Source organism: Anguilla anguilla, chromosome 4, assembly GCF_013347855.1.
Source record: "Anguilla anguilla isolate fAngAng1 chromosome 4, fAngAng1.pri, whole genome shotgun sequence".
NCBI classification, from domain to species: Eukaryota; Metazoa; Chordata; class Actinopteri; order Anguilliformes; family Anguillidae; genus Anguilla; species Anguilla anguilla.
The window spans coordinates 20229607-20245361 of NC_049204.1; the positions used below are offsets into that span (position 1 = coordinate 20229607).

Here is a 15755-nt window from a genome sequence, read left to right on the forward strand (position 1 = left end):
TTAACGGCCTAGGTTTCCCGCAGTTAAATTACAATGTACATTTGCTACCAGCTAGTCACTAATATGTATAATTTTGCCTGTTAAGTTGCTTTAAATATATTTAGAATAAAAAAATTAGAGTCTGTCTGCCTTTCCATGTCTCTGTATTGTACTGTACTTGTTGGACATGAGATGGGAACCCCTCCAGAGTACATCAGAGCAGTAACTCTTGTACAATTTATACCCTTTCTCTACGGCTTTCAAGCTCTATAGATATCTTCTTATACAATTCAATACACGTCATTATTTAAATTTAGCATCAAAAGACTCAGAGAATTTCAAGATTTCCCTTATGATGCCATAGATGTTATGTATGCTTGTTACGCTGCTATGCTTAACCAGGCTCGTAAATCCTAAATATCTATGGCTAGCAAGACCGTAACCTAGTGCCTCTCCCTACGTGTTGCATTAGACGTGAAAGATGTTACCTGGACTTTCCTGGGTGAAGGTAACCTTTCCTATCTGGGGGGTGTGTGTGTGGTTGACTCACCACCAGGCCACCGTTCCTGCTTCCGGCGACCAGCTCCCTGGGACCGGGCGACTCCTCTAGACCCCCCTCGGGCGCAGTTCCATCGGTCCAGTCGGCCAGCCCGCTCTTCGATGTGGATGTTCAGTTTAAAAGGTGTATACAGTGATAGTTCGTGGTGGTGTGTGAGACAAACTCCGCTTTCTCAGTCTTTTGGTCTCCAAAATGTCTTGCCTCCGGCGTCTTCCTCGTAGCGTGCGATCCAGCTCAAAACCCCCCAAAAACCTCTCTCCACAGGTGCGACTCATGGCAGCTAATGAATCAATGCCACCACCCCCCAAGTGTGACGTCAGTTCTGACCCAGCCTCCTACCGCCTGCGTAAACCACACCTACGTCTAAAAGACATTCACCAAAATAAACCACTAAAGCTTTATCATAAAAATGCTCTTATCTTCATCAAGCTCTCTACAAGATGTACCTCGCAGCTACCTAATATTGCATTACATTACATTGTGTATATACAGTGTACAATACATACTGTGCATTTAACATTGAATGACTGTGACTGAATTCTGAAATGGGATGCGGTCTAGAGAAACCATTGAAAATAAATCAAGGAACAGAATTCTTAATTTTTTAAATTTTATTTCATGTTTAATAATCACATCACTAGTTAACAATTAACCACAATAACACTTCTTTCAAACCAAAAAAAGTAATCCAAAATGAAAGAAAAAGAAAAAAATAACGACAAACAATTCCCGTGAATGACAACCGTCTAGTTAACAGAACCCCTTCAGCATGCTCATACGGTGTGCTATTAGTATGTGTGCACATTTTGGTACGCTCTACTAGCAGAAGCAGGACTACGGGGCTTGTTGCCGCTTTCCCCGGAGCACTATAAGTAACACAGGCTGACCGACAGCTACTGTTAGTCTCACACAAGGGGTACGGAAGGGCACCAACATCACCACAACACTCCAGGACCACGTATGTATGGAGCAGAACACAGGAGGCATAACTGTTCCCAGATCTGAGATTACTCCAGACATCGCTGCTCACCTTTCCGACTGCACAGAGCACCCTGTTCCATAATGGCACATTAAAAACATCTCAAATTATACACTTAAAACTTCAATCCATTTTATTTTGGGTGTGAGAAAGCCAGAGTGTCCCGGTGTGTTGATAGGAAAGGCCTTTCCTGCAAATGGCAGAGTTTTAAGACTGGGGCTGAGGAGGGGGGAGTGGTGGGTAGCTTGGGCCATGTGAGACGGGAGGAAACAGTTAGCCCCCTCCGTGCTGACAAACCCGCTACCCACAACACACCCCTCACCCGCTCCCTATCCACACACCCACCACACCGTGGCTCGGAGAACGAAACGAAAACACATAAAAGCGTCTTGCATCTTTATTACATTACGTTTCAAAAACATTCTTTTTCTTCAGCCCTTTTTCTGAAAAAAGGCAAACTTACTGAATTTCCAAAAAAAAAAAAAAAAAAAAAAACACTTCCCAGAAATGGTTAAAAGCTAAATGAATGTAAAACTCGTACTCGACATCCACATGATCCTAAAAATATTTTTTTTCCCTGTGGTGATATAGTGTATAAACAGTAAGATATATATCTATATACAACCTTGTGATCACAGAGGGATGAGTGTGAGTTGTAGTAAAGACTGGGGAAGGTGAGTGATCTTAAAGTGGCCGCGGACAGGCACAAGGAGAACTCAGTTTGAGAACGACCGTGGCACCAGAAGCACGACATTGAAATCCACAGTGTGCAGGCTCACCACCAGGAGACTAAGACAGGTCTACAGCAACCGCTTGCGCTAGTGCCACACTACAAAATAGCTCATATAGAAATATCTACAAACCTCTCTTCATTCAAAATAACATCTTTGATATTAATAGTAAACATTATTGCGAATTTCCTTTTTTAAAATCGTTTTTAACTCAAGGGATTATTCAAGCGTGAAAAAGATTATCGTTTGAAATTTTATTTTCAGTTTTCTTAACTGCTGTCTTTCCCGACACTTTGATTTCCATTACTATACATTTTCTGACTTACATGTGCATTGAGTTTCCTTCATTTAATTAGATTGAGGCCCTCTATCCCGCACTGTGAACTAACAAGAAATCCCATCTGCTCTTCATCACAGTGTACCCTTATCTCTTATTTAAGCATAACATGCCTTTTCTGATCATTTGTACTTTTGCCTTGCAAACATTGTACCAACAGTGGATGTTGAAAAGATCAAGGGTTTCCCATCCTAACTGACACACACACACACACACACACACACACACACACATAAACTACCGGCCACCCCGCATGGTCTCTTAATCAATGCATAAGACTCCCACCCCTCAAATAGTTTAGGGGACCTGTATAGCTCATATAGGCTAATTAGTAATGTTAGCTGAGAAATTTAATCACTGTAGTAGGTCAAATCAAGAGCAGTAACCTTGCCTTAGACCTCCTGCCCACTGTCTCAATACAGGTGAGCTGAAATAAAGATTAACGGCACTGAGTAGCGTCACAGCAAGCTTCAAAGTTATTACCACTTCTCTACTGAACAACGAGAGCCTCATTCAAAATTCTCAATGGACATGGATACCAGACCACAACATTGCATTACAGATTACTTTAAATCTCTTAAGCTGTGAAGACCGTTTTGCCCTGCCTTGAACTTTTACATGGTAGTCATATTTTTTTTTTTTACAGTGTTACAAATGCAAGCCACACTTAGTGTTCTATGGCCAATACCCACAGGGAACGCCTGACAAATATTCAGATACTGTTAACCAAATATTAGCCAATAACACAATATGTAACCCCCTTCCAAAAAAACAAACAAACAAACAAAAACAAAACTAACAACACAACTGAAATTACAGTTGATTTAGTACAGAATCCAAAAGAGCAAAGAGTATACTAGGTGGTTACAAAGAATGCTTTCTTAAACTGACTTTCTAACATTCAGTAAGAGCTCCTCAGTCTTTGAAACATGCCCAGTACCTGTGCAAGTTTCAGTTAATCAGGGAAAGAGGCACATTCTTGGCACGTCCTTCCACCAATCTCACACTTGTTCCTTTTCAGCAAGTTCCTTTCCGTTTTAGGTTTCAATCATGACAACATCACGTCTCGCATCACAATGACAAACTGCATTCTCCAGGATAAGTCATATCTGCCACTGGATTGGAAGCAGCTAAGCAATACTCATTAAAATCAGTCTAGGAAAGACATACACCATAGGAACATTGTACAAACTCTAGAATACACATTCAGCTGTCCCTAAATATTGTACCTCAGCATTTCCTCTCCAGTTCCATCACCTTCCTGTTTAACTGCCTCTCCATCTCCCTCTCTGCATGCGTGATAATCTGCCTCAGTCTCAAAGCCCTGATTGGAGGTGTGTCCATCACTGTGTCTGTGTACGACTGTCTGAAATATGTGCGTGTACTCGAGGATTTCTGTGTCCTATTAGCAAAAACCATCATATTGCTTTAAGAGAGAGAGAGAGAGAAAAAAAAAGAACCAAACCATGAAGAAAAGAAATCAGAGTAAAAAAGAAAAAGAAAAACAGAACATAACAACACAGCTCATTGTTACAGCAATTACTCAAACACATCATCACGAAACACAGAGTTTAAAGATATTTAAATAGCCTACAGTTCAAACAGACTACTTGCTTCTATTGGTTGTGAGTGAGGTCGAAGGTGAATGAAGAGGAGAGCTCTTGAAATGGGGGGTGGGACTGTGGCAATGTGAAAGGGTAGTCTATGGTTATTGGGACAGCCCCACATGCTCACAATAAGGGGTGCTACACTTTATTACTGTTAGACTGCTCTATAAGCCACATGTGATTCCTGGAGGTTTCCATAGCTGGAGGGGGAAGGGGAGAGCTGTCCATGAAGATGCTCTGTCACCGAGATGGCAAAGGGACACACTGTACACTGTGTAAGACTAAAGTGCCACACTATAAGCATCATGCTTTTGGTGAGGTGGGGGGGGGAGGGTCACACTGTGTAAGAGAGCGTTGCCGCTGGAAACAGGGAGCAGGCAGGGCAGTTGCACTGCACTGACTTTGCACCGCCTGTACGAGCGGTTCGATCTCGAGCACTGTCTCAGCCAATCGGATTTACAGGAGGCAGAGACGGCGAGGTCCCTGGCAACCCGACCCAATCCTGCGAGACAGACCCTCCCTCACCGTGCGTCCTGCCCTGCCTGAGGCCCTGTGCATGTACAAATGTCAGCTTAGCCGTTTGGGAAATGGAGGGACCGTGAGGGCTGGGTATGGTGGCATGGGATGGGATGGGATGGGAGGGGAGGGGAGGGGGGGGGGGGTGGGGGGGTTTGTCAGAGTGGGATGGCTGAACTCAAGTCCTATGTCCCGCTGAAGCGCCGATGCCCCCCTGCCCCGGCAGGGAGAGGGAGGCGAGGGCGGGGGGCGAGCGGAGGAAGCTGGCGGAACTGAGAGAGTCATTGAGAGAGACGCTGCGCGGTGGGTGGTGTGGGCTCCCGCCCGAGGCTGGCCAGGAGATGATGTCAGCGCCGTGGTCCGTGCGAGCCCGGGCGCCCTCGCGAAAGCTGAGCTTGCGAGACTCAATCTGCAGCGGAAAGGGCGGGAAAACCGAGAAAGTGAGAGAGAGAGAGAAGGGGGAGGGGTGTGAATCGGAAGGAGGGATGAAGAAGAGGGGAGAGGGGATGTTCGTGGGGGGTCGGGAGATGAAGAGGGTAGAGCGATAGTACAAAGGAGGGTTAAATGCCTGTAAAGCAGAGTCAAACACAGTCGTTTGGTCAGGGGACTTAAACTGAATACACAACAAAAGGAACATGACAAAAAATAAATGAAAATATGAGCAGATGTACGATACAAAGTGATGCTGTATCCCTCTCCGCATCTGTTCATTCCCCAGATTTTGGAAGGGAGAGAGGCAGCCTCAGACTGTGGCTTACAGCAGACATCACTTTAAGTCTCATATGTTCCTTCTTTAATTCTTTTACAAAACCAACTTGACATCAACTGAGCCATTATTGAAATCACCCCGAAGAAGACTGACACAGCTTCCATATCACTGTTCTCACACCACAGCACCAACCCCTCTATGGCCCTACCTTTTCTGCTTCAGTCATCAGACATTCTAAACTCTTTTAAAATGATGAGCTGTCATCAAACAAATCAACATTAATAGCCATATCCCTTACATATTCTACATTTTTACTGCCAGGACCCACTGTGGGCCCTGGGGGTAGACTTTTAGGGCAGAATCCAGACCTGTGCTTAAGCACATTTTTCTGTGGAAGTCACACTGAGTTACACAACCAGTGCACTTAAGCATAGGTCTGGATTTGGCCCTTAAAGAGTGCGGACAGAAATCGACTGTAAGCGACCTCTACCCACATTCCTCACTTATTAAGGCCTAGAAAGGCCATTGACCTGAGACCTGTTCTAGAAGGCCGGAATCCCCCAGCAGTGGGGGGACAGCAGTGTGAGTCCTGCCACGTCGGGAGAGAAGGGTTAGGAGGAGGAGGAAGAGGACCGGGGGCCCGGCAGGGCGTGGGGCGGGGCTCACTTACTTGTCTCAGGGATGCGCGAGTCCAGGCCCCGGGGGTCCCGGAGCCCCTCTCCCCCCCCGCAGGGCGCGCCCTCCTTTATGCCATTCTCCTGGGCGGCGCTCCCCGCCGGCACCGTGGCCGGGGCGCCACTAGAGGGAGCCAGATCCCCCCCAGCTGTCTCCTGCTCCCCCTCAGCCTAGAAACACAGCGGGATAGCATGGTGTCAATAGGGAGATGGCGGTGGGATGGGCGGGGCCGTGTGTGCTCGAGGGATGGCGGGGCAAGGGAAGGAAACGCAAGAAAAATGGCAGGCATCCAAGGATGGCAATCTGCAGGGAGGTGTCTTCTGGTCTGGCTCGGTGGAGAGAAATCAAACATTAAAAAAAGCAGAACAAAGAAGCGTCTCACGGTGACCAGGGCAGACAGTGCTTTACCACACCTCCATCATTGCCATACAGCCACACCAGAGGGTTAATTCTATACAACTAAATTATTCAGAGTGTTTCACTCACTGCTCTGATTGTGGGTGTCAATGGGCAAATCTTATTATATGCTTTATATATAATGGATATATTTATGGGGCTGTTGTTGAAACAAGTTCTCTCTGTACCACTATTTGGCTTATTTATTCAATTCAGTTTTTTAGGTGACCTCCACAAGGTCCTCTGTTATTCAAACCTGCAAGTACAGCACGTACTGTAATGCTTTGTTTGCAGTCATTGATACTGTTCTAGTCAGCACCATTCGGCATCAGACTGCTGGGAGACTGGGAAGAATCACAGAAGATCTCTACGTGTGTGCAAATGGTTTGTCTCGCTCTATGTTGCCATCATGAAATTCCGGTAAAAACAGGGTGGCTTGCAATTCTATTAACTGGCAGGAGGGGGCAGTAGAGGAACTCCCCGCAATGAAGAAGAGGCTGATGAAAGCATAGGGTAGTGTGGCAGGCAGGTAGGGCTGTGCATGGATGCTGTTTTACAGGGAGGGTGAAAAATGAGTCAGGAAATCCAGGGTCACAAGATAAGCAGTCCAAGCCTCCAGCGCTCAGCTCTTTGATGTGTTTATTTTTTATGCTGAGCACGTAAAATGATCCACTACAACACTGGAATAGCACTGACTAAGGAGTTCAAAGCTCCTGTCCTATCAGCATATGACCCTGGATTTTATCAGTGCTCTTTTTTCACTTAAACAGTGAGTGAAAGCTCGCAAAATGAACAGCAAAACCATAAAGAACCGGAAAAAAAAATTATCAATGAGAGCAAAGTTAAAAAATAATTTTAATGTGTTCGTATCCTTGAATGGTTGGGTCACTGAAATGATCAGATTGAGGCACATAATACTGGTCAGGACATAATAATAATAATAATAATAATAATAATTTTATATATTATTATTATTTTGCGGGGTCTGTATAGAGGTCATATGATACATATCTTGCAATTAGCTATGTGCACATCCCTATATATTTATGTGTCTCTACTTGCTGTTTAAACAGCACAGTCACATTTATGCTTCATATTTTTTTCAGTCATTGGATTGATGACTTCTGAGTGCAGCATAACACAAGGTCTTATTCACTATAAGTGACCAGTATTAAAGTATAACAGCACGTTGAAAACACTACTTTTTACCTTTATTAACTCTTGTTAAAAAATTATATTTTTCATATATATACATACATACATATATATACACACATATACATATATACAGTGAGCTCCATAATGTTCAGGACAAAGGCTTTTTTTTTTCTTGATTTGGCTCCGTACTCCAATTTTAGATTTTCAATCAAACAATTCACATGTGGGGGAAATGCACAACCTCAGCTTTTAGTTAAGGGTATTTTTTTCACATGTTGATTTCACCATGTACAAATTACAGCACTTTGTATACATAGCCCCCTATGGTAGGGCATCATAATGTTTGGGACATATTAATGTTATATAAATGAAAGTACTCATGTTTAGTATTTTGTCGCATATCTGTTGCATATCTGTTGCAATGACTGCTTGAAGTCTGTGACCCACAGACATCAGCAGGTGCTGACTATCTTTTCTGGTGATGCGCTGCCAGGATTGTACTGCAGTCATCTTCAGTGCCTGAACAGCCGTCACTCTGATACAAGTGTAACTTGGACTCATCTATCCGCAAGACCTTTTTCCAGAACTCTGGAGGTTCTTTGTGGTACTTCCTAGCAGACTGTAACCAGCCCATCCTATTTTTACGGCTACCCAGTTGACTACATTGTGAAATCAAAAAGATACCCTTTAATGAAAGCTGAGAACCTGCACTTTAACCAGTTACGAATTGTTTGATTACAAATCTGAAACAGTGGAGTACACAGCCAAATCCCAGACATTTTAGAGCTCACCATATGCACTTTATGTGTGTCTTTGTGTGCACAGTATATGACCCATTATCCAATTCTGTACACAGGTGCTATAGTGAATGAATGATGCAGCCATGGGGATGGTGACCATGTGATACAGATGATGGACTGCCATAGGCTGAGGGGACAGGTGACGTCACACTAGGTCTCTGACCCATAAGCCTGCATAATTCCTGCAGGCACTGTCAATTTATCTCCCAAAAATAGCAGGATGTTCTCCGGGGGAGGGAGGGGGGGGGGGGGTCACTAACAGTCAGCTCTTTACAAATGAGCCCTTTTCCATCTGTCTCCACCCTCTTCACTCAGTCTCCATCTCCTTCAGGGTGTCTTTCACTGTTCTCCTGCGTCCCTCACGGCATCTCACACTTTCTAGCCACCTCACTCTCAAACTGGCTCTCTCCCCCTCTCCCCTGCCTCGCTCTCTCTGGTTCAGACCCTGAGCCACAGCTGCCAGGCCCCGGGCACGCCTCGAGGCCCAGCGTTCCCAGCATCCTCACAGCTGCCCAAGCCGTGGGTGGCTGGGAGAGCAGAACACCGTGCGGGACAGACAGCGCTGACATTTTTCCAGGAACCCCATACAGTAAACAGCACCACCCGCAAGTTGTCTTGACAATCAAGATGCAAAAAATAAATAAATATATAAATAAATAAATAAATAAATAAAACAACATAAAGGAAAAACACCATGAAGATAATTGTTCAGAAGAAAAACTTATCAAGTCAAACAAAAGATTTTGAGTAGAGGTATTTCAGAGTGGCAATGAGGACAACACACAAACACATACTGTACAAACACATTAATACACAGAGGCAGAGTCATCCATTCTGTTGCACTGCATTGAGCCAGTGCATCTGTTCGACTGAAAGACTGATGAAATGGTGTGAGTACTCTGTGCCGCTTCTCAGGAAGAGAGGAGAGGAAAGGAGGATCTGGAAAAGTTCATTCTTTCATCCCCATCTTACACTCACCTTGGAGGTTCACCCTTGGCCCTTGCAGTAGAATGAATTGGAGCCTATTGTAGGTGTGTGCAGGACTGTCACTATGTGTCTGTAACTGTGCAACCAACAAAACCTCATCTGTATCAGTACCACCACCCCCCCCCCCCCAAAAAAAAAACAAACCAAGTGGGCGTGGCTTAATACAGAAGTATTAGAACAAACTACAGAAAACGCCAGGGTTTTATCCTAATATACATTGGCACTGCAATTCTTTAAGGCTGTATTTTACAAACAACACTAACATAAATGATTAGCCATTACATACAACTACAATTTATAATAGTCACTGTCTAAGCAACACTAGAGCTTGCACGAGCCACAGCCGACACTGCAGATGCTGTGGGAGCAAACGGCTCTGTCACATGTCTACTGCCCTATTACATCTGAGTCAACTGATGATAACAAAAAAATGATACTGTGCTAGCTAGGTCACTATCGGCTAGCTAGCTAAGCCCTGACACACGGTCCCTCGAACAAGTTATGTTCACAATGAATCTGGACTGTTCAAGACAACAGTATAGATACCAAAAATGTGGACAGCATAACACTATAGATTTTTGAGTTGCTAACCCCGGTGTTTTTTTTTTGGCACCGATGAAATATTCAGACTAAGCTGGTACATTTGCAGAGTATCTCTTCCCTCTGGCTGTGTGTGTCTACCCACAGCAGACCCACCCCTCAGCCCCCAACTAAAGTAGAACCTCAAAGGTTTAAACCTATTAGCAATCCAAAACACACAGCATAATAATAACCAGTCCGAATTTCACAACAAAACAATTATACTCTTCTTGGATTTTCAAAAGTGAAAACATTGCAAACTGTGTGTAACGATTACAGCAAAACTTAAAGCATTTAACCAAGGCACTATAAAGGTCTGCAAACGAAAGGCGCTATAAAGATAAACCAGGCAAACTGTAAGTTCAAAGCAAGCGAGAGTTTGTTCTTGCCATGCAATAAAAGACATGGCATAAGTGAGGGAACATATAAAGTTGAGCTGCAGTCAGTGGACACAAATGCGGCTTCAACTTAAACTGCACTACAAAATACTTTTTTCCCGCAAATCAGTTTCTTCCTGAAGTAATATGGGATTTCCACAGTGTACCAAGGAATGAAAAAAAGAAAACCTCCCAAATTTCATTGGTGAATTTCAGGAAGAAATAATGCACGTATACAGTCCATTACCAGTGAATTTCTGAATAGAGTACTAGAGTTTGGTACATTGCTTTCAGAGCTTTAGAGCTCATGCAAAAGCACAAAGCTTTATTCAGAGATGTGCTATTTTATTTCCATTTAATTTGATTTATTAGTAACCTGAAACTGTCTCCTTTGTGCCTTTGTGCGTCAGCGTCTAAAGCCGTAACAATTAATCTTCAAGTTGACACTTTAAAACAATTATTTCCTTGTGGACATTCAGATTCTGAAATAAGAAAATAATAGCTACATCATGTAATCCTCCTATTTGAAACATAACATTATCTACATAATGCCAGTGGACAGATGATATCGGTAAAGCCAACATTATATTGTTTTTCATCAATACAGCAGACAGTGCCACCTTCCAATCTGGCCTGTCAGGGCTTTGCTGGTTGTGGTACCAATGAGGCCACGTGCAGCATAAACAAGCACACATCTAAAGGTACTTCAGACACTATACAATTAATTACAGGGGAGGCTGTGGGCCTAAAAACAGATACTAGATCCTAGTATTCGCGATCGAAAATACGGAAAATGTTTGTATGTACCCAGGGCTGTCGCTAGTGAGGTGCAAGGTGGTGGCCCACAGCTTCAATTAAAAACATTTTTTTATTTGTTTTATTAAAAAGGGGGGCCTAGGGCAATATTAATTTAGGGAGCCCAGGATTCCTAGCTAGGCCCCTGTGTATATCCTTCTAAGACCCCCCCCCCTCTATTTTACTGTATCTATGAGGCTCTCTGTCTCAGTCTCACCTTGACGTTGCCACCCCCTGGTTCGTGGCTCACGTTGTCCATTGATCCCACTTTGGACTGAGCCTTGTCCTTGAAGTTGACCTTGTGGGACTCTATCTTCACATCACCACCTCCTGTAGGACACACAGGACCATTTTAAAGGCACACCTGCAATTCACTGAAATACTGTGCAGGAATGCTGACAATGTTGTGGTATTATAAAATGACCTAAAACTAATTATGTAGCTCATTCAACATCAATATATTGACGAGACACACCCACACTCTCTCACATGTGTACACACACAAACAAACAGACAGCTGTATATGCGATGGTGTCCTACCTGGTTTGTGCTTAATATTGGCCTTGGAGCCACATTTTGATGTCACTTTGCTTAGGTCAACCTTCTTGTTCAGTATCTGGACCTGCGACACACAACACATCTGATATATATCAAACTGTGGTATTAATATGAAAGTGTTAATATGAGGTAAGTCTCACAATGCAGCAACAACTCTTCCCCATCTCACCACCCATGTTCTGTCATCAAGAAATGTTAATTTCTCATGTCTGGCCTCTTCTTGGCCATCTTAACTATTGAAAATATGCATGGGTATTATATTCATGATATAACCCATGACATGACCTGTATAAGAATATAAGACAAGGCAGGGATTTTTAGCTCCGTAAAGTTTGTTGTGTGAGGATTTAATCTCAACGATTAGTTTACCACGCTTGGGGACGTCACACATCCATAGTCCCATAAACATGTACCTTTTACCATAACATTGTCAATCGAAGTGCTATACTGTAACTGAAACAGGAGATGGTTATATTTTCAGTGGGAATGCATGCAGTAGTAACATAGTCACAGTGGTCAGACATGCCATGAAGATGGTGGAGACTGCTTGCCTAATCTCTGAGGTTTTTTGTGCAGAAGTAAATGCTACCTTGAGGGCTATTTGAATCAGGTTTGCTTGACAATTTCAGGGTTCCATTATGTGATCCTACACTGGAGCCTAATGAATTGGAAGCTAGCTTTCGTGTCACGGAGTCTGTTCTGGTGTTTGCCACCCTCTTTCTTCTTGTTTTCGGGAGGCTTTTAGGACCTTTTCATTATTTAATAAACTCACTTTTAAATAACACTTCATTTGAATAGAGCTGTAAGGAATGTAAAAAAGCAGGGCTATTCTCAAGTGTTCTGCCCGTGTGAAGCTCCAAAGAGAGAAACAGAAACAGCTGGCCTTTTTTTGAAGAGAATTCCTCCACAAACTCTGAGCAGCAAAGCTATATGAAATGCAGTTTAAAATGTCACCCCAGCCCGGGGGCAGTTAAAAACCTGGTGTCAGTTGAGGCGGGCTACAGACGATGAAAGATTGATAATATCTCCTGGCAGTTTTGGCAGAAAGACAGTCCCTGACTTGAGACAGCCTGCTACCATGCTGGACCCATGCTGGTGTTGACCAAAATAAGAAAAAAAAAAAAAATATATATATATAAAAAGTGTTGGGTGGATCCTCCTGTTTAGTTCCACTCATCAGCAGCAAGCCATGTACTTACATTCCCTCCACCAGGCACATGCTTGATATTGTCCTTGGAACCCAAGCGTGAGGTGACGTGGCTGAAGTCCAGCTTTTTGTTGACTATCTGAACCTACAACAGCATAGCAGCAGAGAGGAAAGGGTCACCAGGGGCCCAGGGTTACGAGCACGGGGGAGGGTGGAAGAAGAAAGGATGCAAAAGCGTCTACAGGCCGCACGCTAGGCTAATTTCACCTCATAGGGTCTAACCCAGGGCTAAATACACAGAAACGCACACACCCACATGCAAGCACGCATCCCCCCAAAAGACCCATAAACCTGACATGGGGTCAGTCACCGCAACTACACCATTGTTAGTTATGCAAGTACAAATGTGTCTGAACGTGCTCGTGGTTGCCCAGCTTTAACAATAATATTCTTCCTATTATTTCTCAGAGCCAAAATGGCCGCCCACCAGGTTTACTGCTGGAACTTCAGGTGCGGTGAGATATCACATATGTTCCCTCAGCCAAACTGTCACAGCCATTCAGTGTGTCCTTGACTGTCAGCACAACCCACCTCCAGCTCAGATAGTCTAGGGTATTAAGGAAATTAAACACAACCAGTGTGTGGCAGCATTCCTTCTTCCTCTCCTTGAATACATTTTTTTTTCTCGCCGTACCTTGCACTTTCATTAATTTAATCCTGACTTCTTTTATGTTTAGGGTACTAAAAAACAGCCTGTGCCAGCAGATCTCTGAGTCACCAGCAGGGGGCCAATATTTCTACTCAATGGGACCTCAGACATTCCCAAATTTGACCAGCTGCGTCACTGGTGTCATGCACTGCTGTGATTATAATAGAAGTGTCATGTTAATTAGAATGAAGACTGACCCCATGTCATCAAAATTGCTGAAACATTCATGCTTATCAACAAGTGACTCTCGTTGTCACTTGTGAAACGGTGTACTCACACACAGACAATACACGGTGGAAAACCACACAAAAACACTCAGTAAGACTACTGACCAATTTACTTTCTAGCCCACCTTAAGATTATAAAAACTAGAATAGGAGCAAGAGTAAACTTTCTAACTATTGCTAAGCCAATACCACACATGTAGGATTCAACCATACACCAAAAAACATTAACCAAATCACATACTGTACATTCACGCTGTTAAATTAGTAGCACCACACGGCATGTCAGTTTCTGTAGTACTACCCGTGACAGACACACACATGCACACACACACACGCGCACACACACACAAGGAATTCTGATTAGGAGTGTGGGGACTCCATTGAAGTCACAAAACTGCTCCGAACAGAGAAGGGAAGTAATTAATAATCCTTCAGAGCCACATCTGGTCTGTTGTCACCACTTTAACATCAGACTGAATCAAAATGACCCCCAAATATCACCATTTTAAAGATGCACAACTTTTTAAACTTTTACCATCACCTTTTCGAAAATGTTGTTACTGTAGTGGTGAGTGGTGTACTCCATACCCCAGCTTTCAGACTAGACTGGTGGCTCTTTGGGACGAAACTAAAGCCAGCCTATAAGTTACTCTAAAAGCTTGTGAGGAGACAGAGCAGCTACACGTGTGTTAGCAGAGGACCCAACCATGGCACCACACCTCCATTCCAGAGATAAGCCTTCCAATCAGGGTGTTTGTTTCACTGACAACTTCTTTCACTGAGCCGTTTCCAAAATGGCATGAAATAAAAAAAATAAACTGCATCATCATGCTCACGATTAATGAAATGAATGATAAAATAACCTGAAAATGGACAAACCTTTTTATAAATGACAACAGAATATGCTGTAATTATAAGATGACTCCGTGTTATCTTCTGGTACTAGTTCACACTGCTATTGATATAAGATGTAGGGCTCAAATAGGAAAGGATGTTAGAAAGAAATACCTCATCACGATCGCTCTAGGCAGAAACCTAATGGCCCGATCTTTCAATAGTCTGATGAACTGTTGCTGAACCAAACTGTGCATTAGAATAAATGAGAGGCGAACTGAAGAACTCAGGGAAGAGAGACTAGTGGGTCAGGTGGAATAGAGTGAGAACTATGAGTTTCCCATCCTGCACTAGAGCAAAGCTCTATCAGAGGATGCAATAGTCATCCAGGTTTTCACATCTCATTACATTACAATACAATCATTTAACTCACATTCTTTATCTAGAGTGACTTACAATGAAAGGCAGCATAATTCACATCCACCAGAGTTATGTGAGAGAAAGTACTAGACCAGGCTAATAACATTCCCAGAGCAGCAATCATTCTCATGTCCCATGGTATTCATTTCCATGAAGGAAGCCACCTTGACTGGGCCTTATGGGAGGCATGTCTAGTCAGGAATGTGGTTGACATCGATTCCTAGCAAACAGGGTGATGCACAACTGGCAGTAGCATCAGCCAGGGAGGGAGGGTTTCAGTCTGCAGTCTGCAGTTCATGAATGGCACCTCTGGTCGGCTGGGTGCCAACAACATGAAGGACACTTCTTGAGCGAAACAAAACATTGGCGGGCAGCACATATCTCAGAAGACACGTATACTTGTTTGAGCTCTCCCAAATCGATGGAGGATGTTGCATGGGATGGGCAATCAAATGCGACTAAATTAGTATGAAGTACATTTTTAGAAAGCCATAACCATTTTTAAAAAAGCCAGTTTTCAGGGGAAGTTCCCACAGGTACGGTAAACTTTAATGCTGAGAATCAGCAGCTCCTGGGCTGGGGAGACCACAGTGAGAGAATCCATCTGCTGTTTTATTCCTGTGGCTTTTAGTCAGCTGCACGCCTTGGCAGCGCGACACATCTTTGTCATGCCAAA

General features: G+C 43.6%; 1 protein-coding gene across 8 annotated transcripts in view; it reads right to left on the bottom strand.

The window, feature by feature from the left end:
• Nucleotides 1-1131: 1131 nt before the first annotated feature.
• Nucleotides 1132-15755, bottom strand: part of LOC118224817 (microtubule-associated protein 4) — an 85144-nt gene continuing 70520 nt past the window's right edge. For 5 of the 8 annotated variants that reach the window (XM_035412554.1, XM_035412553.1, XM_035412551.1 and 2 more), the window contains 5 exons: nt 12942-13034; nt 11725-11806; nt 11402-11514; nt 6088-6262; nt 5131-5276 (listed from right to left, as the gene is read on the bottom strand). In XM_035412554.1, coding sequence (XP_035268445.1) covers nt 5269-5276; nt 6088-6262; nt 11402-11514; nt 11725-11806; nt 12942-13034 — 471 coding nt within the window. In that variant the 3' untranslated portion in view covers nt 5131-5268. The other 3 variants (XM_035412552.1, XM_035412557.1, XM_035412555.1) reach the window with 3 other exon arrangements.